At 40.0% G+C, this 27,774-nt stretch overlaps 1 protein-coding gene across 2 annotated transcripts in view; it reads left to right on the top strand.

Annotated features, from left to right (window-relative positions):
• Positions 1 to 27,420, top strand: part of ube2kb (ubiquitin-conjugating enzyme E2Kb (UBC1 homolog, yeast)) — a 99,110-nt gene extending 71,690 nt beyond the window's left edge. For both annotated transcript variants that reach the window (XM_073064812.1, XM_073064813.1), the window contains one exon: positions 26,424 to 27,420. In XM_073064812.1, the coding sequence (XP_072920913.1) occupies positions 26,424 to 26,498 (75 nt within the window). In that variant the 3' untranslated portion in view covers positions 26,499 to 27,420. The remainder of the gene's footprint in view (positions 1 to 26,423) is intronic.
• The last annotated feature ends 354 nt before the right edge of the window (positions 27,421 to 27,774 follow it).

The raw sequence follows: 27,774 nt of genomic DNA, 5'->3' as shown, positions 1-27,774 counted from the left end.
TTGCAGCCATCAAATTCTAAATTTGTGTATATTTACAAAATACAATTAAGTTGGTCAGTAAAACTATTGAAAATCTTTTCTGTACTTTTGTCAGTTAAGTAAAGGTTCATGCGAATTAACACATCACAAATTTTTGTTTTAATTGCATTTTGGAAAATATCCCAACTTTTCTGGAAATGGGGTTTGTACATATGCATGAGAGAGGAGCTGGCCAAAATTAATTGGAAGGAACATTAACAGGGATGACAACAGAACAGCAATGGCTAGAGTTACTGGGGGCATTTCGAATGCATGGAATAGATACATCGCAAAAATGAAGAAATGTTCTAAAGGGAGGATGCAGCAACTGTGGATAAAAAGGGAAGTGAAATTCAGCATATAAACAAAAGAGATGGCATGTAAATACAGCAAAATTTAGTGGTAGAGGATTGAGAAGCTTTTAAAAACCAACGGAAGTTAAAAAAACAACCATAAAGAGAGAAAATATGAAATATGAAGATGAGCTAATAATTTCAAAGAGAATACCAAAAGATTTTTCAGATAATGAGTAGAAGGCGGGACTGAATTTTGGAATGCTGGAAAATGACCCTGGAGAGGTAATAATGGGGGACAAAAAAAATGGCAGAGGAATGTAATGAGTATTTTGTGTCAGTTTTCACTGTGGAAGACACTAGCTGTACGCCGGAAATGTGAGAGTGTCGGAGGGCAGAAGTGAGTGTAGTTACTATTACTAAGGAGAAGGTGCTTGGGAAGCTGAAAGGTTTGAAGGTACATAAGTCACTTGGACCAGATGTACTACATCCCAGAGTTTTGACAGATGTAGCTGAAGAGATTGCAGAGGCACTAGCAATGATCTTTCAGGAATCACTAGAATGGTTCTAGAGGAATGAAAAATTTCAAATGTCATTTTACTCTTTAAGAATGGAGGGATGCAGAAGAAATTATAGGGCAGTTATCCTGATTTCAGTAGTTCAGGAGATGTTGAAACTATTATTAAGTTTTGGGGTACTTGGAGGTGCATGATTAAGTAGGCCAAAATCATCATTGTTTCCTTAAGGGGAAATCTTGCCTGACAAATCTGTTGGAATTCTTTGGGGAAATAACAGGCAGGATAAGCAAAGGAGAATCAGTGGATGTTGTTAAATTGGATTTTCAGAAAACTTTTCACAAGGTATCTCACATGAGACTGCTTAACAAGATAGGTATTGCTGTTGTTACGTACCCAGTAACTGGGTCACTTACCAGCAAAGATAGAGAGGTCCGTTGAAGTCTGATGGTACTATTTTTAACAGTATTTATTGATAGAAATACACAAAAATAATATCAGTGCAAACACACAGATAATATATGTCGTCAATACTAAATCTAAAAGCGCGGGTATAATAATAATCAATAAGAAATGAGCTGTATCGTTGTCTAGGGGATAATGAATTGTCCGATGGAAATATATAGTTCGTTCAGTTCATACAGGCTGCCGCCGTTGGGGGTCCTGTGTGGCAATTGTGAGAGAGAGAGAGAGAGAGACGGGTTAAAACTTGCCCATTCTGTTTATGATGTCAATCCTTCGAGAGTCGTTGAGAGTTGAGTTCCCCGTTGTTAGCTAAAAACCGTTTTTCCGTGGCAAAGGTCACCGATTCCGGGCAAATGGAAGTGGACACACGTGGCTTTCGCTATTACGGGATCGCTAGTGTTTCTTCTGGTGCGTCTGAGGGGCTGTTCCCACAGACCCTCTTTTTATCCTGACTCACAGGGTCTCAGGTGTCAATCAGGTTGGGATGATGCAATCCCTCCACCAACCTCCTCCTTGGTTCATTGCCTGGGGCTTTGATTGCATCGTACAGGATGCAATACACAAGTCCGTCTCCAAGAGACAATAGCCGGTATCAGTGGGTCCGCCTTTCGGAGGCCAGGACACATTCTAACCCTTTTGTGGATTCTGCATGTCTTTCTCTCATTTCCTGTGTCCCCTGAACTGACTTAATAGTGATCTTGCGATTCTCACAAAGGAGGGGGCTACCCCGCACCCTTCGGCCCCTCAGAGCACTGTATAAATACTAGCACGGATAGAAGTTTGGCTGACTGGTAGGATGCAAAGAGTGGTAATAAAGGGGGCTTATTCTGGTTGGCTGCCAGTGACCAGTGGTGTTCCGCAGGTGTCAGTATTGAAACTGCTTCTTTTCATGCTATATATCAGCAATTTGGATGACGGAATTGGTGGCTTTGTGGCTAATTTTGTAGTTGATACAAATATAATTGGAGGGGTGAGTTGTGTTGAGGAAACAGGGAATCTGCAGACAGACTTGGACAGAATAGGAGAATGAGTGGTAGATGGATTATAGTGTATGGAAGTGTATGGTCATGTACTTTGGTAGAAGGAATAATGGTGCAGACTTTTCTAAGCAGAGAGAAAATTCAAAAATAAGACGTGCAGGGGACTTGGGAGTCCGTGTGCAGGATTCCCTAAAGGTTAACTTGCAGGTTAAGTGAAGGCAAATGCAATATTAACATTCATTTTGAAAGAATTGGAATATAAGAGCAAGGTTTAAGGATGGAATTTAATGCAGACAAATGAGGTTTTGTACTTCAGGGACCAACCAGGGTGGGTCTTACACAGTGAAAAGTAGGGTACTGTGGAGTGTGGTAGAACAAAGGAGTTCTAGAAATATAGGTACATAATTCATTGAAAGTGGCGTCACAGGTGGATAGGGTCATAAAGAAAGCTTTTGGCACTTTGGCCTTCATAAATCAATGTATTGAGTAAAGAAGATGGGATGTTATATTGAAGTTGTATAAGATGTTGGTGAGACCTAATTTGGAGTATTATGTGCAGTTTTGGTCACTACCTACGGGAAAGGTGTAAACAAGGTTGAAAGAGTGCAGGGAAAATTTACAAGGATGTTGCCAGGTCTGGAGCACCTGAGTTGTGAGGAAAGATTGAATAGGTTAGGACTATATTCTTTAGAGCATAGAAGATTGAAAGGAGACTTGATAGAGGTATACAAAATTATGAGGGGTATAGATGGGGTATATGCAAGCAGGGTTTTTCCACTGAGGTTGGATGGGACTACAACCAGAGGTCATGGGTTAAGGGTGAAAGATGAGGAATTTTAACAGGAACATGAGGGTAAACTTCACTCAGAGGGTTGTGAGAGTGTGGAGTGAGCTGCCAGCACAGTGGTGTACTTGAGCTCGATTTCACCGTTTAAGAGAAGTTTGGATAGGTACATGGATATGAAGGGCCATGGTCCTTGTGCAGGTCGATGGGAGCAGACAGTTTAAATTAATCTGGCATTGACTAGATGAGCTGCAGGGCCTTTTTCTGTGCTGCTGTACTTCTCCATGACTATTTGGCTTTATGTGACCAATATAAGTCATTGGTCAGACCACACTTAGAATATTGTGAGCAGTTTTGGGCTCTTTATCTAAGAAAAGATGTGCTGGCATTGGACACGATCCAGAGGACTTTCATGATATGATCCCAAGAATGAAATGATTGACATATGAAGAGTGTTTGATGACTCTGGGCATATGCTTGCTGGAGTTCAGGAGAACTGGGGTGGGGGGGGGGGGAATCTCATTGAAACCTATTGAATATTGAAAAGCTTAGATAGAGTGAATGTGGAGAGGATATTTCTTGTATCACGTGAGTCAAGGACTAGAGATCACAGCCTAAGGATAGAGGAACGTTGATTTAGAACAGAAATGAGAAAGAATTTCTTTAGCCAGAGGTTGGTGAACCTGTGAAATTCATTGCCATGGATGCCTGTGGAGGCTAAGTCATTGAGTATATACTTATTAAAATTGAATTTTCAAATAGGTTACAGAAAGAAAATTTAAAAAAAAAATTATCAACCCTTCCCCCCTCCCCCCAAACATATCCCTATAGAAAAAAAAGAGAAGAAAAAAGAAAGAAAGAAAGAATGCCTGGATATCGGAAGATCCCCACATGCTCCATGGTGTTCATAATAGCTTTAATATGTATATTTATTTCTTTCCCCAGATAACCAATAATTTTATCTTCGGAGCACCTATATATTTAATCCTATCTTTTGTAAATAAGGGTGCCAAATTTTCAGAAATATTGAGTATACTTAAAGCTGAGCTTGATAGGGTCTTGGTTAGTCAAGACATCAAAGCTTACAAGGAGTAGGCTGGAGAGTGGGTCTGAGAGTGATAATAAATCAGCTGTGATTAAATGGTGGAGCAGACTCGATGGGCCAAGTGGCCTAATACTCCAGCTATATCTAATGACCTTGTATTGCACATGTATTCTGCTAAACAAAATAACGTTCCTCTGACCACGGTGCACAACACAGTATGTATAACTCGCATTATGGTAAAGTAATATTGCCACTAGTAAATTAACAAATAATAAGGTGTAATTGTAACACAAGTTTAAAAAGTTAAAACGATAACACTACTGGTGCTTCATGCCTGATTTGACTTGAGTGGTGGCAGAAAGTTCAGTAGTCTTATGGCCTAGGGGATGAAGCTGTTTCCCATCTTAACAGTTCTAATAGGTGCGTGGGTTGGGGAGGGGAATTGTAATAAGAACCTGGGTGCTGATAGCTGGAAGAGGTAAAGGGCTGGAGAAGAAGGAATCTGATAGGAGAGGAGATTGGACAATGAAAGGGAAGGAAGGGGCACAAGGGGGAGGTGTTAGACAGCTGAGGAGAAGAGAAGGGATGAGTGGAATCCAGAATAGGAATGGAACAAAAGACAAGGGGGAGGGGAATGAAATTACCAAAAGTTACAGAAGTCAATGGTCATGTCATTAGATTGGAGGCTACCCAGACGGGTTATGAGAAGTTGCTCCTCCAACCTGAGTGTGGCCTAATTATGGCAGTAGTGGAGGCCATGGACTGACATATGGGAATGGGAAGCCAAATTGAAACAGGTGGTCACAGAGAAATCCCACCTTTTGTGGCAGATGGAGCAAAGGTACTCAACAAAGAGGTCCCCAATCTTCATTGGTCTCGAGGATGTAGAGAAGGGAGCACCGCACATGGACTCATAGGTGACGTGTTGGAAGGACTGTTTGGGGTCCTGAATGGTGGTGAGGGAAGAGGGGTAGGGGCTGTTGTAGCACTTGTTCGGCTTGCATGGAGGGATATCAGTGGGGAGGGATGAGTGGAAAGGTTGTCAGGTAGAGAGTGATCCCTGTGCTAAGTGGAGAGTGGGGAGGGGGGTAAAGAAAAATGTGTATATTGATAGGATCCTTGTAGAATACTGAAGTTATGGAGAATAGTGTGCTGGGTAAGAAATTGCAGGGACCCTGGCAAAGATATTTGCATCTTTAGTTATGTGTATGAGGTAAACTGGATGGCGGTTAGTGATATGCCTTTATTTAAGAAGGGGTGCAAGGTCAAGGGAGCTCTATACCAGTGAACATAATGTCAGTGGTGGAAAATTTACTAGAGGGGATTCTGAGGTAAAAGATCTATCAGCATTTGGAAAGGTAAGGACTATTTAGAAATGGTCAGCACGGCTTTATGGTTGGAAAATCGTATCCCATGAGCTTTATTTGAGTTTTTTGTAGAGGCGATGAAGATTAACAAGGGCAGGGTGGTAGACATTACTGCATGGACTTGAGTGTCATTGACAAAGTCTCGCATGGCAGACATGTAATAATGGTGTGCCATAGGGATTGATGCTGAGCCGATTGCTGATTGTCATCTACTGTATTTTAATGATTTAGATAATAGTTTTGTAAACCTTGTAAGTTCGTTGATGACATCATCATTGGTGTTGTATTGGACAATGAGGATTATTTAAAAATTACAACATGACCTAGATGAATTGGGAAAGTGGGCAAAGAGCTAGCAAATGGAATTTAACTTGGACAAGTGAAAGGTATTTTCATCAGTTAAACCAGTCAGGACTCGGGTATTCTGAATCAGCACCTAGAACCTAACCCCTTAATTGCTCTGTTTGGTTTTTGGGGCGAGACAGATTTATGTCTGGGTCCGACCAAATGCCGAATACTATCCTTTGCCTCTCTCCTGGCGAGACGCTTGATCCTCCTTAGATGGAGAGATGTTGCCCCGCCCACTCATGCGCAATGGCTTAACGACATTATGGCCTGCTTGGACCTCGAAAAAATTCATTATTCAGTTCTTAATTCGGATCTAAAGTTCCATAAGGTCTGGGGACCTTTTATCGAGTACTTTCATAACCTTCCTCTTGACTAGGGTTTTTTTTCTTTTCGGTCCCTTGCTTTCAGCTCCCTTTTTTTTTCTGGTAGTAGGCATTATTATCCTCTGTTGCTAAGTGTATTCACAGTCTGGGAGTTTGACTGTCCGGACTTATACTCTTTATGCTGTGTGGTGGTTGGTCTGGAGTTGTTGTTTTTTTTCTTGTGTTGTGGGGCTTGGGGAGGACACTAAGCTCACTTGTCTTTAATTTAGGTGCTTTTTTGTTAAATTCTCTTCCTTTGTAGCATATTGTTACTGTATGCTTAATCTTGCACTGTATTAATGCTCCTCATTGGGATTTGGGGTTTTTAATTTTGTAAAATGTTTTGAAAAACTAATAAAAAAATTTAAAAAAAACAGTCAGGACTTGGACCTGTAAATGGTAGGACTATGGAGATTGTTGTAAGTCACATACTTAGAGGTACAATTGTATAGCTTCCTGAAAATGGTACCTTGCCAGGCAGGTTGGTGAAGAAGGTGTTTGGCATGCTTGCCTTAATCAGTCAGGGCATTGAGTACAGTTGCTGGGGTATCATGTTCCAAGTGTACAAGTCATTGGTGAGAGTATTGTGTGCAGTTCCAGCTGCCCAGTTTCTGAGAGGTATCATTATGCTGGAAAGTGTGCAAAGCTCAAAGTAAATTTATTATCAAAGTAAATTATGTCACCATTTTCAACCCTGAGATTCATTTTCTTGCAGACATAATAAATTCATAATAGAATAATAGCCATAATAGAATCAGTGGGAGATCACACCAACTGGCATTCAACCAATGTGCAAAACAAGCTGTGCAAATACAAAAGGAAAGAGGAAAAAAATGAATAAGCAATAAATATCAAGAACATGAAGATGAAGAGTCTGTGAAAGTAAGTCCAGAGGTTGTGCAAAGAGTTCAGTGATGTGACGATTGAAGTTGAGTGAAGTTATCTACTTTTGTTCAAGAGCCTGATGGTTGAGGAGTAATAGCTGTTCCTGAACTTGTTGGTGTGGGTCCTGAAGCTCCTGTACCACCTTCCTGATGGCAGCTGTGAGAAGAGAGCATGGCCTGAATGGTGGCGGTCTTCAATGTTGGATGCTGCTCCCCTGCGACAGCTGGATGTTCTCAGTGGTGGGGAGGGCTTTAACTGTGATGGACTGGAATATATCCACTACTTTTTGTAGGCTTTTCCATTCAGGAGCATTGGTGTTTCCGTACCAGGCCATAATACAAGTCAATGTACTTTCCACCACACATCTGTAGAAATTTATCAAAGTTTTAGTTGACATGCCAAATTTTCGCTACTTTTAAGAAAATAGAGGTGTTGCTGTGCTTTCTTTGTAATGGCACTTATATACTGGAGCCAGGACAGTTCATCTGAAATGATAATACCGGGGAATTTAAAGTTGCTGATCCCTCTCTACCTCTGATTCCCCCTGATGAGGACTGGCTCATGGACCTCCAATTTCCTTCTCCTGAAGTCAATAATTATCTCCTTGGTGTGGCTGACATTGAGTAAGAGGTTGTTGTGGCATCACTCAGCCAGATTTTCATTCTCCTTTCTATATGCTGATTTATCACCACCTATGATTTAGGTGTTGTCAGCAAGCGTAAATATGGCATTGGAGCAGTGCTTAGTCTCACAGTCATAAGTATAAAGGGAACAGAGCAGGGGGCTAAGCACCACACTTGATGAGGAGTCTCTGCTTGAAACGTCGACTGTGCTGTTTTCCATAGATACTGCTTGGCCTGCTGAGTTCCTCCAGCATTTTGTGTGTTGCTTGGATTTCCAGCATTTCATATTTTCTCTGTGAGTGGTCTAAGCATATAGCCTTGTAGTGCACCTGTGCCGATGGAGATTGTGGAGGAGATGTTGTTGCTAATTTGAACTGTCTGTGATTTGCAAGTGAGGAAATAAAGGATCCAGTTGCACAAAGAGGTTTTGAGGTCACGGTCTTGAAGCTTATTGATTAGCTTTGTGGATGATTGTATTGAATGCTGAGCTGTAGTCAATGAAGAGCATCCTAATTTATGCATCTTTGCTGTTCAGATGCTCCAGGGTTGAATCAAGAGTCAATGAAATGGTATCTGCTGTTGACCTGTTGTGGTGGTAGGTAAGCTGGTGGGTACCCCAGACTGCTGAAGCGAGAGGTTAAAGATATCGATGAGGACTGTAGCTAGTTGATCAGCACTGGTCTTTAGTACCTGGCCAGGTACTGTGACTGGGCCAGTTGCTTTCTGTGGCTTCACCCTCCTGAGGGTCTCATGTCAGCCTCAGAGTTTGAAATCACAGGATCATTGGGGGCTGTGGTAGTCATGAAAGTACCTCCATGTTTTGATAGTCAAAGCGAGCATAAAAGGCATTGAGCTAATCTGTGGGTAAAGCCTTGTTGTCAGTGATGTCGCATCCTCCGAGACCTTGAACATGGCTCAGTCCACTGACTCAAAACGTTTATATAGCTGGTCCTCTGCCTCCCGCAACCACCTCTTTGTTGTCCTTATCTTTGAGAACCAAGTGATCAGATTTCTGGAAATGTGGTCTAGGTATGGGTAAGGTAGGCATTCCTAATTGTAGTATAGCAGTAATCGAGTGTGTTTGGGAGTGTGTTGCAGAAAAGATCCACAAGGATATTACTGGAACTGTGGGTGGCTGAGGGGTGGGACTTGAGCTATAAGGAGAGGCTGGATAGGCTGGGGCTTTTGACTCCCTGTTATGTAGCCCTTGTAGAGTAGTGGTCACCAACCTTTTTAAGCCCAAGATCCCCTAACTCGGATCTTGAAAGATGAGATCGACTTACTAAATCGATTAGTCACAGGCATGCGCACCGGGCGGAAAAGACCGGAAGTAAAAACCCACAACCCGGAAGTAGAAATAATGTATGTACACCAGGGGTCACCACCCTTTTTTTCACTGCGGACCGGTTTAATATTGACAATATTCTTGAGGACTGGCCAATGGTGGGGGGGTGGGGGGGCGGTGTAAAACACAACTGGAATACAGTGATAGTCGAAGCAGGTTCCTTATGTCCAGTCTATTCCACAATTTAGTTTACGTGGCTCTCAGCACTTAGCTTCTGTCCCGCTTGCTCACGTTTTTTTCTGCTGAAAAAACTCAATGGGTTTGTCTTTAAGCGCAGGGTGCTTGGACTCAGGGTACCAAAGCAGTTTTGAGGGCTTCATTGCCTCATTAGACAGCCTCCGGGCCCGAACTCCAGCCTCCTGCTGCCAGACGCCTTGGCCAGTTGTGGCTGGTCGTGTGTGGGGTGAGAGGACGAGGTCAGGGCTGGAAGTCCCCAAGTTAGGGCCGCGGCGGTCACACTCCGGAGAGAGCGAGCGAGCGACCGAGTGGAGAGTGCATCAGGACGCGTCCCCCCCCCCCCGTAGGATCTATCGGTGGACAAAAGTTTGGCTCAAGGGATGACTTTCAGTAGATCTGCTCTGCTACTTACGGAACCCTGAGCCTGAATTAGGTCGTCTGCAAATATTTTAGCACTGGGTTCCCCACAGACATTCAGTGTGGCAAACAGGTTCAGAGGCGGCGCCCATCTGTCCGCGCTCCAGGCCTGTAGCAATGGCACTTCCCGCCCGGTTACCCGAGGCCAATCCAGTGATCCCTGGTGCAAGGGTGTCACTTTGTGTAGGCAACAGATGACCTCGTGGGTAATGACATCACGTGCGTTCAAGTTCAACAGTGGGTGTGACAGGGAATGAGGAAAGGTGCAGCTGACTCATATCGTTTAATATTGCCAAATCATATCATTTCCTCGCGGCCTGGTGGTTGGGGTCCACTGAAGTACACTGTGTAGTGCGTGGCGGGGGAGCTACACACATGCACACTGGGCAGAAAGAACGGAACTAAAACCCCACAACCTGGAAACAATCTTTCAACAGTGCTTGTGTATTTATTTTTCATTTTTTTCGGGATCTACTGGGAAAGTCTCAAAGATTGACCAGTCGATCACGACGGACGGGTTGGCAACCACTATTGTAGAGGGATAAAATCATGAAGTGCTTGGAAAAGGTGATGGTCAATCTTTTTTCTTAAAACTGGGGAGACTGAAGTATATTTTAGATGAGAGTAAAAAGATTTAAAAGGAACCTAATAGACCTTTTCATGCAGAGGGTGTTTGATATATGAAGTGGGTACAATTACAAGATCTAAAAGACATTTGGACAAGTGCACGGTTAAGACCATAAGACGTAGGAGCAGAATTAGGCCATTTGGCCTATCGAATTTTCTCAGCCATTCAATCATGGCTGTTCCTTTTCCCCCTTCTCAGCTCCACTCCTTGGTTTTCTCCACGTAACCTTTGATGCCATGTCTAACCAAGAACCTATCATTCTCTAAGTACACCCAACAATCCACAACTGCCTGTGGTAACAGATCCCACAAACTCACCACCTTCTGGCTGAAGAAATTTTTCTGCATCTCTTTTAAATAGACATCCCTCTATCCTGAGGCTGTGCCTTCTTGTCCTAGACTCCCCCACATAGGAAACATCCTTTCTACATCTACTTATTTTCGGCCTTTCAATATTTGAAAGGTTTCATTGAGATCCCCCTCATCCTTCTAAATTACAGCGAGTACAGACCCAGAGCCATCAAATGTTCCTCAAATGATAGCCCTTTCATTCCTGGAATCATCCTTGTGAAGCTCCTCTGAATGCTCTCCAATGCCAGGCAATCTTTTCTTAGATGAGGAGCCCAAAATTGTTCACAGTACTCAATATGGGACCTCACCAGTGCCTTATGAATCCTCAGCATCCCTACTCTTGTATTCTAGACCTCTTGAAATGAATGCTAACATCGCATTTGCCTTCCACACCATTGACTCTGCCTGCAAGAGAACCTTGAGTATGTTCTTCATAAGGGCTCCCAAGTCCCTTAGATCTCAGATTTTTTGATTTTTTTTTCCTTTTTAGAAAATAGTCTCAGAGATTTATTTCTGCTACCAAAGTGCATGACCATGCATTTTTCAACATTGTATTTCATTAGCCGTTGTCTTGTCCATTTTTCTTTTTCTTGTAATTTATTTTTTATTGACATTCATCATCAAACAAACATTTCCATAAGATTTATTTCAGAGATTGTACATATATATCATATAGTCATATATGCCACAAAACTCCACATCATATTTATCTGAGGTATACACTTACAGAAAAGAGAGGAAAGAAAGAACAAGCGAAAGGAGAAAACTATGTGCAAGTAGGGAGTGATCTTTTTTTTCCAACATATTCATTGATTTGTGAGAATAAAATCAGGCCTATGAGGTGATATGTAGTTAAACCATTTTTCCCAGTATGAATCAAATTGTTCCAACTTATGATTAACAGATGCTGTTATCTTCTCCATTTTGTAAATGTCCATTGTAATTTCCATCCATGCATTTAAAGTTGGGCTCTCCTGTAATAACCATCTCCTGGTAAAAGTCTTTTTACAAGCCGCCAGCAGTATATTCAATAAATATTTATCTCTTTTCAACCATTCTTGTGGTATATACCCAAAATATATGGTCTTACTTTCTAAGGGTATTTCACATTTAAAGATGTCTTGTAGGGCATTGTGTATCCCACTCCAATAGTCTTTGATAATGGGGCAGTCCCAGAAAATATGATAATGGTTTGCATTTTGATTTCCACAATTTCTCCAGCAAACAGGGAGGTTACTATCATAATGGGATTTCTGAGAGGGTGTAATAAAATATCTTATCAAGTTTTTCCATCCAAGTTCCCTTCATTTCTGTGAACTGGTACACTTCCATTGATAACTCCATATTATTGTCCATTCTTCCTCAGATATAATTATCCCTCCTTCCTTCTCCCATTTTGTTTTAATGTATGAAGTCAAATGTGTTTTAAGATTTGACAAACCCTTAAACAAGCTTGAAATGATTCTATTACTGTTATCTGAATTATATGCTTTTCTAAATAGCTCTACCAAACATGTACATGCCTTGATTACATTTTTATCCATCCTATTAACATACTGTTGCATCTGTAAATACCGATAGTCTTGTTTTTCTACAAAGTGTTGCTCTTTAAGCATTTCAAAACTGAACAGTGTTCTTTCTTTCATTATATTGCAAAGAACTGTTATTCCTTTAGCTGTCCAGTCCTTAAATCTAGCATCCAGTTTATTCGGTGTAAAATCCGAGTCATATGCACACCATTTAAGAATTGCAATATTTCCTTCTTGTTTATATTCTTTTATAATAGTTTTCCATATTTTAAGAGTCCATTTCACCCATGGGTTATCAATAGTATTTCTGTACCTTTGTAGGTTGTTATCAGCCAAAATTGCTTGTATGGGGATGGGAAGTATCCCCTCCTCAATGTTTTTCCATTGAGCATCATATGATGGGTTGCACCAACATATCACAGCTCTCAACTGTGCTGCAAAATAATAATCTCTAAGAGAAGGTAGGCCCCATCCCCCCTTTTCCTTAGCTAATTGCAAAGTTTTGAGACAAACTCTAGGCCTTTTCCCTTGCCAAATAAATTTCCCTTGATAACATTTTGTTCCATTCATTGAATTGATTTTGATTAATCTCCTTTGGTAGGGTCTGAAAAGGTATAATAGTCTGGGCAGTATATTCATTTTAATAGATTCAATCCTTGAGCTGAGACTAAAAAAAGGAATTAGGTTCCATCTTGTTAGATCTTCCTTAATTTTTTTATATATAGGCTGATAATTGCATTCTGATACTTTTGCCAAATCTTTTGGCATAATGATGCCCAAATATTTGAAAGACTCTGTGTGCCATGCCCAGGGATATCTACTTTCAATTTCTCTTGGTGGGCTATAGTTATATGAAAGTAATTGGGTTTTATCTATGTTGATCTGGCATCCTGATAATTGACCATATTGTTCAAAGGATTGCATCAATTTAGGTAAAGAGTATGTTGGTTGCCCTAGATAGATCAAAATGTCATCTGCGTACAGGCCAATTTATGCTTTGTCCCATTAATGGTAATTGCCCTGATATCTTCATTTTGTCTGATGTATTGAGCTAATGGTTCCAGATATAATGCGAAGAGTAGTGCTGATCATGCACAACCCTGTCTCGTGCCCCTTTCTAGAGTAAAACTATTTGATAAATATCCATTGATTTTAATCCTAGCAGTAGGGTTGTCATATAGTGTCTGTATAGTTTTAATAATTGTGTCATGGAAACCAAATCTATGTAAAACTTTGTAAAGAAAATTCCAATTAACCAAATCAAATGCCTTTTCAGTGTCCATGCTTATCACTATTGCTTCGATTTTATTTTTTTGTATATGATCGATAATATGAAGTGTCCTTCGTATATTGTCTTGTGTTTGGTGTTGTTGTATAAAACCTGTCTGATCATTATGTATCAGTGTAGGTAGGAACTCTTCTAATCGTTTGGCCATGATGGAGGTAAATAATCTATAATCCATATTAAGAACAGATATTGGTCTAAATGACCCACATTCCATTTTATCCATGCCTTCTTTTGGTATAGCTGAGATTATCGCCTCCTTCCAGCTGGGTGGCATTTGCGCCTTTTTTAGAGCCCAGTTCAGTGTGGAGAGTAAAACAGGAATTAACTCATTTTTAAAATCTTTGTACCACTTTGCCGTATATCCACCTGATCCAGGTGACTTGCTTAATTTAAGCCTATAATTGCAGTTTTTAGTTCAGTTTCAGTTATGTCAGCAGTCAACATTCTATTTTGTTCTTTGCTTAAAGTGGGTAACTCTAGAGAATTCAGGAAAGTGTCAATTTGGGTTATGCTTCCCCCGGAACTTTGGAATATAGAGTTTTGTAAAACACTTCAAAAGCTTCTTGAATTTCATTTAGCTTGTTTTTTTTAATCACTTTTGTTCTTGGATCTCTAATTCTATGAATTGTATTTTCTGCTGTCTTTTTTTCTGTTTCCACGCCAGTATTTTCTTAGATTTAGATCCACTTTCATAGTGCCTTTGTTTCAGAAACATTAAAGTTTTCTGATTTCTTGTGTAGCCAAACTGTTAATTTCATTCCTAATTTTAAAAATTTCCTCTAATGTATCCTGTGCCAAACTCAATTTGTGTTTTTTTCTAGTTCCTTTAGCTTATTTTGTAACTCCTCTAAAGTTTTGGGAGTGTGCTGGGAGTAGTCTATAGGCCCCCAAATAGCCCTCGGGACACCGAGGAGCAGATAAGCAGGCAGATTTTAGAATGGAGTAGGAAATACAGGGTAGTAGTTGTGGGTGATTTGAACTTCCCTCATATTGACTGGCACCTCCTGAGTGCAAGGGGGATAGATGGGGCTGAATTTGTCAGGTGTGTTCAAGAAGGATTCCTGACACAGTATGTGGACCGGCCAACGAGAGGAGAGGCTCTACTGGATCTAGTTCTGGGTAATGAACCTGGTCAGGTGACAGACCTCTTGGTGGGAGAGCATTTTGGTGAGAGTGACCACAACTTCCTTAGCTTCAGCATAGCTATGGGAAGGGATAAAATCAGACAAAATGGTAAAGTGCTTAACTGGGGAAGGGCTAACTTTGAAGGGATGAGGCAGGAACAAGTGAGAGTAAATTGGAAACAGATGTTTAAAGGGGAAAGCACAGAAGTAATGTGGGAGGAGTTTAGGGACCACTTGAGCTGGGTTCAGGATAGGTTTGTCCCACTGGGGCAAGGAAAAAATGGTAGGAAAAGGGAACTGTGGCTGACAAAACATGTGAGGCAACTCGTCAAGAGGAAAAAAGAAGCATATGTTAGATATCAGAAGCAGGAAGTAGGAGGGGCTCATGAGAAATATAGGGTAGCCAGGAAGGAGCTAAAGAAAGGACTTAGGAGAGCTCGAAGGGGGCATGAGAAGGCCTTGGCATGTAGGATTAAGGAGAACCCCAAGGCGTTCTATGCGTATGTGAAGAATAGGAGGATGACGAGAATGAAGGTGGGACCGTTAAAGGATAAAGAGGGCAACATGTGCCTGGAGGCAGAGGAGGTTGGGGAGGTCCTAAATGAATTCTTTGCTTCAGTATTCACAAGTGAAAAGGATATTGATCAGGATGAGGTCGAAGTAGAGCGGGCCTGTGTGCTGGACAATGTGGAGATTAGAGAAGAAGTAGTGCTGGATCTTCTTAAAAACATTAAGATTGATAAATCCCCAGGGCAGGATATGATACACCCCAGGTTGTTGTGGGAATTGAGAGAAGAGATCACAGGAGCATTAGCCATAATCTTTGAATCATCTTTGGCTGCAGGGGACGTGCCGGAGGACTGGAGAATGGCAAATGTAGTTCCCTTGTTTAAAAAAGGTAATAGGGAGAAACCTGGGAACTATAGACCGGTGAGTCTTACGTCAGTGGAATGCAAACTACTGGAAAGGATTCTTAAGGATAGGATCAATGAGCATTTGGAGAAGTACAGTCTGCTCATGGATAGTCAACATGGCTTTGTGAAGGGAAGATTGTGCCTCACGAGCCTGATAGTTTTTTGAAGAGGTAACAAAAGAAATTGATGAGGGTAGGGCAGTGAATGTGGTCTACATGGACTTTAGCAAAGCATTTGACAAGGTCCCTCATGAGAGACTCATCCAGAAAGTCATGAGGCATGGGATAAGTGGAACCTTGGCTGTTTGGATAAAAAATTGGCTTAAAGGAAGAAAGCAGAGGGTAGTTGTGGAAGGAAAGTATTCTGCCTGAAGGTTGGTGACTAGTGGAGTGCCGCAGGGATCTGTCCTGGGACCCCTGCTATTTGTGATTTTTATAAATGACCTGGATGTAGAGGTGGAAGGATGGGTGAGTAAGTTTGTGGATGTCACGAAGATTGGAGGAGTTGTGGATGGAGCTATAGGTGGTCGAAGGTTACAAGAGGATATAGACAGGCTGCAGAGTTGGCAGAAAAATGGCAGATGGAGTTCAATCTGGACAAGTGTGAGGTGATGCATTTTGGAAGGTCAAACCGGAAGACTGAGTACAGGATTAATGGTCAGTAAGAGTGTGGATGAACACAGGGACCTTGGGGTTCAAATCCATGCATCCCTCAAGGTCGCTGCACAGGTTGATAGGGTAGTTAAGAAGGCCTATGGGATGCTAGGCTTCATTAACAGGGGGATTGAGTTCAAGAGTAGAGAGATCATGTTGCAACTCCACAAATCTCTGGTGAGACCGCACTTAGAGTATTGTGTTCAATTCTGGTCACCTCATTATAGGAAGGATGTGGAAGCTATGGAGAGGATGCAGAGGAGATTTACCAGGATGTTGCCTGGATTGGAGAACAAGTCATATGAAGCAAGGTTAGCAGAGCTGGGACTTTTCTCTTTGGAGTGTAGAAGAATGAGAGGGGACTTGATAGAGGTCTACAAGATTATGAGAGGCATAGATAGGGTGGATAGTCAGTACCTGTTTCCCAGGGCACCAATAGCAAACACCAGAGGGCATATGCACAAAATTAAGGGAGGGAAGTTTAGGGGAGACATCAGGGGTAAGTTTTTTTTACACAGAGGGTTGTGAGTACCTGGAATGACTTGCCAAGGATGGTGGTGGAGGCTAAAACATTAGGGGTATTTAAGAGCCTCTTGGACAGGCACATGGATGAAAGAAAAATGGAGGGTTATGGGGTAGTGTGGGTTTAGTACTTTTTTTTAAGGATTATATGGGTCAGCACAACATGGAGGGCTGAAGAGCCTGTACTGTGCTGTAGTGTTCTATGGTTTTATTCCTTATTTTTTTCTTATATGAAGATATCACTATAATTTTCCCTCTTAAAGACAGCCTTCAGAGTATCCCATAGAATGAGAGGTGAAACCTCTCCATTATCATTGAATTCTAATTGAAGACCAATTTCTTTTTAAATTTGTTCCTTAAAATAGGGATCATTGAGTAGACTTGAATTTAGTTTCCAAATAGTATCTTGCCCATTTTCCTAAACTGTCCAGGCCCTTCTGCAGCCTACCTGTTTCCTCAACACTACCTGACCCTCCATCAATCTTCGTGTCATCTGCAAACTTGGCAACAAAGCCATCTATTCCATCATCTGGTTAGAAAAGGCCTAGACTAATAGGGGACTAATGCAAGCAAATAGGACTAATGCATATTGGCATCTTGGTTGGCTTGGACAAGTGTTGAAAAGTATCACCAGAGATGTTTAGTTGCATTAAAAAATGCATGTCCAAAAACATTAAAGAGAAAGAAATGTTTTCTGTCTCTTGATTAAGGTTCAGCATGAAGGTGCAAAGGCAGGTTGGCTTTAATAACAACAGCATTAACACAATGTGGGAAATAAAAGTTACAATGAAGTGTGGAAAGATTGGTTAACAAGAAGCAGTGGGCATAAAAAGCAAGGTGTAGTGGGTAGTATCCTACTGCAATTAGTGTTTGAGCCTCAGTCTTTTACAATTTACACAAGTAAACAAAAGAAACAAAAGTATGTTGGCTAAATTCACTGATGATGCAAAGGTAGGAAGATTAGTGAAGAGCATGTAAGGAGGTTACAAACGGATATAGATAGGTTAAGTGAATGGGTTAAAATTGGCAAGTAAAGTTTTATTTAGGGAAAATTAGAATTATCCACCTTGATAAGAAAATTGACTGCAGCCTAATTAGTGGGAGTATAGAGTCATGTAGCACAGGAACAGGCTATTGATCCCATTGTTTCTATGCTGACCATAAATTAGTTATCCACTAATCTGGATGGGGATTTGGGCCATTGTCTTCAATGCATTGGTGATGCAGGTGTTCCTTAGATGTTATGAGTGACTGTCTCCATCGCCCAGCTCAGTTAGTACCCTCCAGAATGCAACCACCTCTGATCCCCTCTAAACTTAATATTTATCTTAAACCCAAACCCACTGGCCTTGAGCACCTCTATCATCGGGAAAAGTTTTCTAACGTCTAACTGGAGTATTGTGTGCAGTTTTGGACCCCTAATCTGAGGAAAGACATTCTTGCCATAGAGGGAGTACAAAGAAGATTGATTCCTGGGATGGCAGGACTTTCGTATGAAGAAAGACTGGATCGACTGGGCTTATACTCGCTGGAATTTAGAAGATTGAGGGGGGATCTTATTGAAACGTATAAAATTCAAAAGGGATTGGACAGGCTAGATGCAGGAAGATTGTTCTTGATGTTGGGGAAGTCTAGAACAAGGGGTCACAGTTTAAGGATAAAGGGGAAGCCTTTTAGGACTGAGATGAGGAGAAACTTCTTCACACAGAGAGTGGTGAATCTGTGGAATTCTCTGCCATAGGAAACAGTTGAGGCCAGTTCATTGGCTATATTTAAGAGGGAGTTAGATATGGCCCTTGTGGCTAAAGGGATCGGGGGGTATGGAGAGAAGGCAGGTACAGGGTTCTGAGTTGGATGATCAGCCATGATCATACTGAATGGTGGTGCAGGCTCAAAGGGCCGAATGGCCTACTCCTACACCTATTTTCTATGTTTCTATGTCTACGCTATCTGTGTCTTTTTTGTGTATCTCTCTACACTATTTTGTGTATTATCTGCTCCAATGAATATAAACTCAGCCTATCCAGTCTCTCTCTCCTGTTAACTGAGCCGTTTCATCCAGTCAAAGTCCTGGCGAATCTCCTCTGAGACATAAGTACAGACATGCCTCTCTTATGAGAGAGAAGAATGAGAGAGTGAGAAGAATTGCATACAGTGCTACAGCTGTGGTCTTACCAATGTTTTATAAATTTGCACTAAGATTCCTATGTATTTGTATTCTATATCTGAACTAACAGAGGGAAGTATCCTTGAATCGCTTCTTTATACCCTTTTTATATATGTTGCAACCTTCAGGGATCTTGGATCTTATGTATTTGTCGTGCATGATTTGCAAATGTCTAGGATGTAGGAACAGAAAGTAATTAGGAAACCTAACAGAGGGTTACTGTTTATTACTAGGGGAATTGAATACAAAATATACTTCAGTATGTGAGGTCTTGTTGGTAAGATCACATCTGGAGAATTGCATACAGCATTTAAAGAAGCAGTTCAGAGAGGATTTATTAGATTGATACCTGAAATGGTACTGGCTGGTAAAGAGGGGTTTAATAAGCTCGTCTTGTATCTGCTAAAGTTGAGAAGACTAAGCAAGAACTTATTTAAAATGTACTGTACAAGGTCCTGAGGGGCATTGGCAGCAGACATGTGGAGAAGGTGAAATTGGAACTCATGTTTACTGTTTAAAAGCAAGGAGACCTCCACTTATGGTAGATAAGACAAAGATTTTTTTCTCCCTTGGAGTTTCATGGAACTTCAGAGCTCTTCCTCAAAGAGCAGAAAATATCGGGTCTTTATATGTTTTAAAGTAGAGGTAGGCAGGTTCTTGATAAGCAAGAGGTAACTAGATTATTTTCATGTTAGCGATGATCTTAAACAGTGAAATGGACTTGAGGTGCCAAGCAGCCAACTCCTACTTAACATGTTAGTAAGGATGGGTTCTGTGATGAATTTCAACATGTGGGCACTGCAAAACTAATGGGTGGTCACTGTCAATTTGTTATTAGCACTTTTTTGAAATAAATAATTGGATAGCATAAATATAATACTGAACTGCAGACAATTCTCTTTCTTGTATAGGATTAAAATGCCCTATTTACCATCTTAGCTTCTGAAATAATTTGTGTAAGCCATAGATAAGATCCTGTGTTTTGAACTAAAATTATGCCATTGATCTCAGTGTATACATTTATTTTGTTGGCAATAACAGGGATTTGAAAGCTTCTGGCAAACTTATAAATTGAGATGTTTCATGTGATCTGGTTAGTGAATGTGATACTGAATTTGCATAAGAATCTGAAATATAAACGAAACGTTATAAAGCAAGTTGAAATATTTTTAATCAGTGGATGGGTTGATTAGAAACCCATTTCTTGATCTGTGCCTTAGTTGTGTCTATTCTGTTGGCTGTTGATATGAACACTTCTGCTAGTGAGCTACTAATCAGTTATGTAAAATTCTTAAATTCTTATCTGCTTAGAGGTATGTCAAACTCTAAAACATCAGCATCAGCATTTAATGATTCAAAGTAGTTTTACAAGGCATTTTAAGCAGCCAAATTTCAGCATGTAGAATTGGCTGCAATTTTGTTACAAATTAGTGGCCAGAGAGATCTGTGATAGGTGAGATTATCAGCACCTGCTGTGATAATAGAGGAACTTTGACACAGGTCTAGAATACTACAGTGTGGAATTAAGTACAATCCAGAAGATGCTGTCAGTGGATTGCTAGTCAATGGAGTGTGGAATTTCAATTATTTCCAATGTAATTGGTGAATTGATTGGAACTTCATTATTTACAAACAGATCTACTTTTTTGTCATAAACAAACTGAAAGTGTCTCATTGAATTAAGTGTAACTTGGGTTTTTAATGGTGTAATTACGAAACTATTTTGTTGATTCTTAAGCATCCTTTTTTTGCCGACTGTCAGAATCAGAGAGAAGAAGCTGTTTCTAAATCGTTGAGTACATCTTCAGGCTCAAGTAGAAGAAAAGTTTTCTTAAAAATTGTTATTTTTGTTTAGGTTTGTCCATTTAACCGTATATTTTTCATGCAAATCTCAGAGTTGGGGAATTGTTTAAAAAAAGTTCCTGCTTTTTTTCTAGTTTGCTCTGTGAATCTTTCCATGTTCTAGGAGCCTTGTATCTATTTTCTATCCATTGGAACCATGTATTTATTTTCTGTCCTGAACTGGGTGTTACGTATAGTTAGTATAGTTACATATTCTCATTTCTTTAGTCTTTTAGCCTAGTGGAGAAGGATTGAATCACAGAGGATGAATGATATTTATTGATTGCTATTCGATTGTTAATTGGAATGCTTAAATAAGTATAGAACACTAATATTGATATTGCTATTAGACCTTGCTATAGATTGCTATAAGATATTGATCATTTAGTTGGCTAGTTTTTATTGCTACAACATTGTTTGTCTTTGTTACTTTTGTAATAAAGGATCAAATGTACTTCTATCGATTGGGAAATTTGTTATTTGGAAGCATGTCATATAGCTTGGTCTCTCAGCAGTTTTGATTTCTTTTTAAGTAACTGCTACACCTGTTGTAGCCTGCTTGATGTCATAGTTACTGGATAACAAAATTCACAAGAAATAATGGCATGTAGCAGCGAAGTCCTGAACTGAGAAAACACTGTGGATAGTTTTCTTTCAGCTTGTTGTGAGCATTGTGGCTTCAAAGCCTAGGTCATTTATGGAATGTCTGAATTGTGGTAGTGATATTAGACAGATGCTTATGCAGCTATCAAGAATTTTGAATGCCTCAAAGTAGAGCCAAGAGCTGTGACTTGAATTCAGTTAAATGTTTAGATGAAATAATGATGTGGCTATGTCCACTGTGAATGTTATTTCTCATTTATCAACCTAATACTGAATGTTAACTAGATTGCACTATATGCGGAAACGTTTAGGTAACCTCATTGTTTTATAAATTATAATTAGTGTTTAATGTTCCAGCAGCTTCTAAAAAAGATGCCCCACTTCTCATTATAGGAAGAAAAAGGGTTGATATGGCTGTTGTTCTGAGGAACCTTTGAAGGGGCTGATGTAATTTGTTGTCTGTAAACACAACCATTTCCTTACTGTTAGGTATGGCTCCAACTTGTAGAGTTTCTTATCCACGATCTAAAGTTCTGACTCTTATTGCATCAAATTTATAAATGCTTCATGATGCTTCTGGAACACTGCATGATACTGATATTGCTGTCACTTGACTTTTCTTCTGTTTGTTTTGAGTATGGCCCAAGTCTTGCCTGGAGCATTAGTCTTGCTGGTGTCAAATTTGACATCAGTGAACAGGTTACTGTTGTGCACATTTGATAACTCTGCAATATTTTCCATCACTCTTACCATTGAGACTGCCTTTACCTGCTTTTAGTGGACATAATAGGGCAATTTTTCACATTGTAGGGTAAATTCCCACATTATTGCTGTTTTGAGATCGCGTAAATGGAGGTGTGTTTAGTTCAGTAGCCTACTGATTTAAGATAGTTGGATGTTTGGCCTTAGTGCACTAACAATTTATTATGTTGGGTTCTCCAATTGTGGGAACCTCGTGAGGAAGTGGAAGTATCTCTATCTAAATATGATTGCAGACAATTCAGCTTTGTCTTTTTGTCTTTTGGGCTCCTCCATTGAAGATCTCTCCTGACAGTTGTTTCAGTCATCCATTATGATTTATGATGAGATATGGCAAGTCATAGAGCTTTGACCTAATCCATTTGTTTCTGGGCTTGCTTAGTATTGTCTCTAGCATGCATCCAGATCTAGCTTTGCAGCATTAGGCCTTATTTTTAGGCATTTTTTTGATACTCATGGTCGATTTCCTAACATACTATTCTGTATCGATCATTGAGGTGAGGATGATCCACTTAAAATTATGTAAATAGTGAGGTAGTGTTCATGGGTTCAGTGTCCATTCAGAAATCAGATGGCAGAGGGGAAGAAACTGTCCTGAATTGTTGAGTGTGTGCCTCAGGTTCCTATACTTCCTTCCTGATGGTAGCAACGAGGAGGCCATGTCCTAGGTGATGGGGGTCTTTAATTATGGAGGCTAGTGCCATGATGGAACTGACTAAGTTTATAACTCTCTGCAGCTTATTTCGATCCTGTGCAGTAGCACCCTTGCCCCATACTAGACAGCAATGCAGCCAATTAGAATGCTCTCCATGATACATCTGTAGAAATTTGTAAGTGTCTTTGGTGATATACCAAATCTCCTCAAACTCCTAATGAAACATAGCCACTGTCATGCCACATTGATATGTTGAGTCAAAGATAGATCCTTAGAGATGTTGACACCCAAGAACTTGAAATTGCTCATTCTTTCCACTTCTGATCCCTCTTTGGACTACTGTGCATTCCCTTGTCTTATTCTTGCTAAAGTCCACAATCAGTTCTTTGGTCTTACTGATGTGGAGTGCAAGCTTGTTGCTGTGACACCACTCAACCAGCTGATAGATCTCGCTCTTGTATATCCTCTCATCACCATCTGAAATTCTACTAACGGTGGTTGTACTGTCAGCAAATTTGTAGGTGGCATTAGAGTAGTGCCTAACCACGTAATCATGGGTGTAGAGAGAGTAGAACACTGGGTTAAGCATACACCACTGTGGTCTTCCGCTTAGGAACTCGAGGATTCAGTTGCAGAGGCCCAGTTTTGGAGCTTTTAAATCAGAACTGTAGGAACGATTGTGTTAAATGCTGACCTATAGTCAATAAACAGCAGCCTGATGTAAGTATTAGTATTGGCCAGGTGATCCAAACTGCGTGAAAAGCTAATGAGATCGCATCCACTGTGAAACTATTGTGGCAATAGGCAAATTGCAGTGGGTCCAGGTCCTTACTGAGACGAGTTAATTCTAGCCATAACCAACCTCTCAAAGCACTTCATCACCGTAGACGTAAGTACTACTGGACAATGGTACTTAAGGCAACTTGCCTTGCTCTTCTTGGACACTGGTTTAATTGTTGCCCTTTTGAAACAGATGGGAATTTCCAACTCTAGCAATGAGAGATTGAACATAAAACATCCTTTTTTTCTCCCAGCTGCTGCTTGTCTAGGTGATTGTTGTTCATAATACTGCTGCTAATTTGTGGTTGGGTCAGTCCTCGGTAGCTGGTTGGACTCGAGCTACCAGCTCTATTCTTTTCACAGTGGAGGAGCCATTGCCATTCCCTGAAGACACAATTCCTATATTACCTGTTTAAATTCCTGAATCCAGGCTCTGAGTTATTGGTCCAGAAATGTAACTATTGCTCTGCCAATTTTTTGTAAATTTAAGGAGAAGTTAGATAATTAGATAGACGGACTGGAGAGTTGTGCTGTTGGTTGGATGAATAAGGATGAAGATAGCTTAATGGTGCGTATATGTGTCATCATCACCTATATTGCTCAGTCATGGTGTCATACAGCACTTAATCAAGCTATGATGGTTTCAGTGTAGGGTTCTGTAAATGCGTGCTTGATTAGCGCAGACCTGATGGGCTGTAAGCCTGGTTTCTGGATTGTGATGGATTCTAAAACACTGAAAGTTTATCCTCTAAATGCGGATGGGAGAAAGGTGATCATGTACAACATCTTCTAAGTGTTGTTTAAGTGTTGGTTTGCTTTGCTGACTTTGATTCTTATTGTAGTTCTCATTTTGTTGTTCTGGCAAAACTTAATGCTGTTAACCCAATTATACAATTTGGGGTTGATTCAGCATTCTGTATTGTTGCTCAGGTATGGTCTGGAATACTTGCATACATTGCATTCAGAAGTACTCTCAATGTTACGGGAATCAGATGTATGACCTTAGCCAAATACATTTAAACTCAGTTTTTCACAATTCCTGACATTTAATCCTAGAAAACATTCCCTGTCTTAGGTCAGTTAGGATCACTATTTTAAGAATGTGAAATGTCAGAATAATAGTAGAGAGAATGATTTATTTCAGCTTTTATTTCTTGTATCACTTTCCCAGTGGGTCAGAAGTTTACATACACTTCGTTAGTATTTGGTAGCATTGCCTTTAAATTGTTTAACTTTGGTCAGACGTTTTGGGTAGCCTTCCACAAGCTTCTGTCAGTAAGCTGCTGGAATTTTGTTCCATTCCTCCAGACAGAACTGGTGTAACTGAGTCAGATTTGTAGGCCTCCTTGCTTGCATATGCTTTTTCAGTTCTGCCCACAAATTTTCTATCGGATTGAGGTCAGGGCTTTGTGATGGCCACTCCAATACCTTGACTTCGTTGTCCTTAAGCAATTTTGCCACAACTTTGGAGGTATACTTGGGGTCATTGTCCATTTGGAAGACCTATTTGTGACTGAGCTTTAACTTGCTGGCTGATGTCTTGAGATGTTGCTTCAATATATCGACATAATTTTCCTTTCTCATGTCATCTATTTTGTGAAATGCACCAGTCTCTCCTGCAGCAAAGCACCCCCACAACATGCTGCTGCCACCCCCATGCTTCACGGTTGGGATGGTGTTCTTCAGCTTGCAAGCCTCACCCTTTTTCCTCCAAACATAATGATGGTCATTATGGCCAAACAGTTACAATTTTTGTTTCATCAGACCAGAGGACATTTCTCCAAAAAGTAAGATCTTTGTCCCCATGTGCACTTGCAAACTGTAGTCTGGCTTTTTTACGGTGGTTTTGGAGCAGTGGCTTCTTCCTTGCTGAGCAGCCTTTCAGGTTATGTCGATATAGGACTCGTTTTACTGTGGAGATAGATACTTGTCTACCTGTTTCCTCCAGCATCTTCACAAGGTCCTTGCTGTTGTTCTGGGATTGATTTGCACTTTTCGTGCCAAAGAACGTTCTTCTCTAGGAGACAGCATGTGTCTCCTTCCTGAGCAGTATCATGGCTGCATGGTCCCATGGTGTTTATACTTGCGTACTATTGTTTGTACAGATGAATGTGGTACCTTCAGGCATTTGAAAATTGCTCCCAAGGATGAACCAGACTTGACATCATTTTCTGACCTCAATCCAGTAGAAAATTTGTGGGCAGAACTGGAAAAAGTGTGTGCGAGCAAGAAGGCCTACAAACCTGACTCTATTACACCAGTTCTGTCTGGAGGAATGGAACAAAATTCCAGCAACTTACTGTGAGAAGCTTGTTAAAGGCTACCCAAAACGTTTGACCCAAGTTAAACAATTTAAAGGCAATGCTACCAAATACCAAAGTGTATGTAAACTTCTGACCACTGGGAAAGTGATGAAAGTAGTTATTTTTGGTCTTCAACATTCTCGAGAGCTACTTGGGAATAAAGATGTTTAATATTATTTTTATTGGAAAAAGAACAAAATGATCTTAGACTTGAGTTTACTGTGATGGCTAGAATTGTACCATTTGTAAACATAACATGGTTCTCATTCTCTTAAATATTTGACTGAAATATAAAAACTAGAGATTTTTACTATTACCAATATATATTTTGTAATTATGTGATGTTAAAGTTGATAGAATTTGGAAATGACTTCTTGTACCGTTACAAATTAATATGCATGAAAAGATAAAATATCATATTTTTATGTTACAATATGGTGTAATATTATTTTAAAAGTGTCCTCTGCAGAATACATTTTCATTCTGATACTTAGTTTGTATTCCTCTGTATTAGCAGACTAAATTATCCATGCCGTGTAATGGGATTCTTTATAATTTTGTGCAGTATTATCTAACATAGAGTGCAAATGTTTGTAGTTGATCTGATATATATGATTATACCTTGTGTAGAATATATTTACTCTGGTGTCTGCAGTTTTTGACTGTTGTATTTCTTCTACAGAATGCAGTAATAGTGGCCTTGTCTTCACAATCCTGGGATGTGGAATGTGCAACAGAACGACTGCTCAGTAACTGAGGAATTTGGGATTGCTTCTATAGCTCTGATGTCCATTCATTGACAAGCACCTCTGCCCTTTGTTCTTACTGGGTTCTGCATAGATTCCATTTTAAACATCACTGTAATATGTGATAATTGCTTTAAACAAGACTGGATTCGATGCTCTGTAAATAAAGCTCTCAAAAGATCTGTGTAAATCAAAACAAAGGGGAAATGTGAAATACTTTTTAATTTTTTTCCTACTCTGCACTGTAAGGATCCTGAGTTTGAGTTGCATTCATCCCCGAAGATGACATAATACACCTGCTTTAGTGCAGTTTAACAAAGTATCAAGGCTTTCAATTGCAACAAATTGTTCTTGATAAAAACATGCAATGTGGCCTACATCTTAAAATATGGTTTTTTTCTACTTTTTGTATGTGTCATGGCTGATTAGAATTTCTATTTAGTTTGTTATTTAGTGAGTGCCAGCTTCACTCTTTAATTGTGGCAGTACTACATGAGTTGCTGTGGAGATATTGTTCAAAGTTAAATCGTTGAGGATGCCAAGTCAAAGGTTGAAGCATATTCATGATGAGCAGATTACTTGATTATTCTCCCATGGTTGCATTGTTTTCCAAAAGTCTTTGCTATGACACAGTCAAAAAGTGTTGACATGCTACATTTTTTTAATGGTTATAGCTGTTAAGTAACGTGGTAGTCACCTTGATTTACTTAACAGGTGCTTAAATATGCAGTCCCAGCTTGTGATACACATTTTCTTTGGAAGCTATGGTGGCTGTTCTCTTGCTGTACATAATTTAAAGTTCACTTAGAAATAGAGGTGTGTTATTGATCAGATTGTCTGCACTCTATTGAGTATTTCTGAAAGTTCCAGTAATGGGATATTTCCTGTATATACAGCCAAGCTTTCTATTCGTATTAAAATATTTCATCTCGAGTTTCCACTAACATTGAGGTTATTTAATATGATCAATTTCTGAATTTCAGACATGTATCAATTTTGTTGAATTGAAAACCTTGTAATTTTTTAAGTTGTACGTGTCTATCTTCAGAAAGGATTTTTATTTGCTGACTAGTGCTTGTTGGAAACAGTAGTCATTCCAATTTTAAAAAGAAGTTTATTTAAGTGAGGCACAGTGCACCTTTTTAAACATAGTTATTGGGAAAGTGAAAAGTAAGCACTAAACTTCAGATTGTAATCTATACCATCGTAATAATTGAGCTGGCGTGGGATTTGATCCATTAGTCTTGTTCAATGTAATAGGTGACAATTTATACTAATTATCTGGAA

This window comes from Hemitrygon akajei, chromosome 13 (genome assembly GCF_048418815.1).
Source record: "Hemitrygon akajei chromosome 13, sHemAka1.3, whole genome shotgun sequence".
NCBI lineage: Eukaryota > Metazoa > Chordata > Chondrichthyes > Myliobatiformes > Dasyatidae > Hemitrygon > Hemitrygon akajei.
This window is presented reverse-complemented; position numbering and strand designations above follow the sequence as displayed.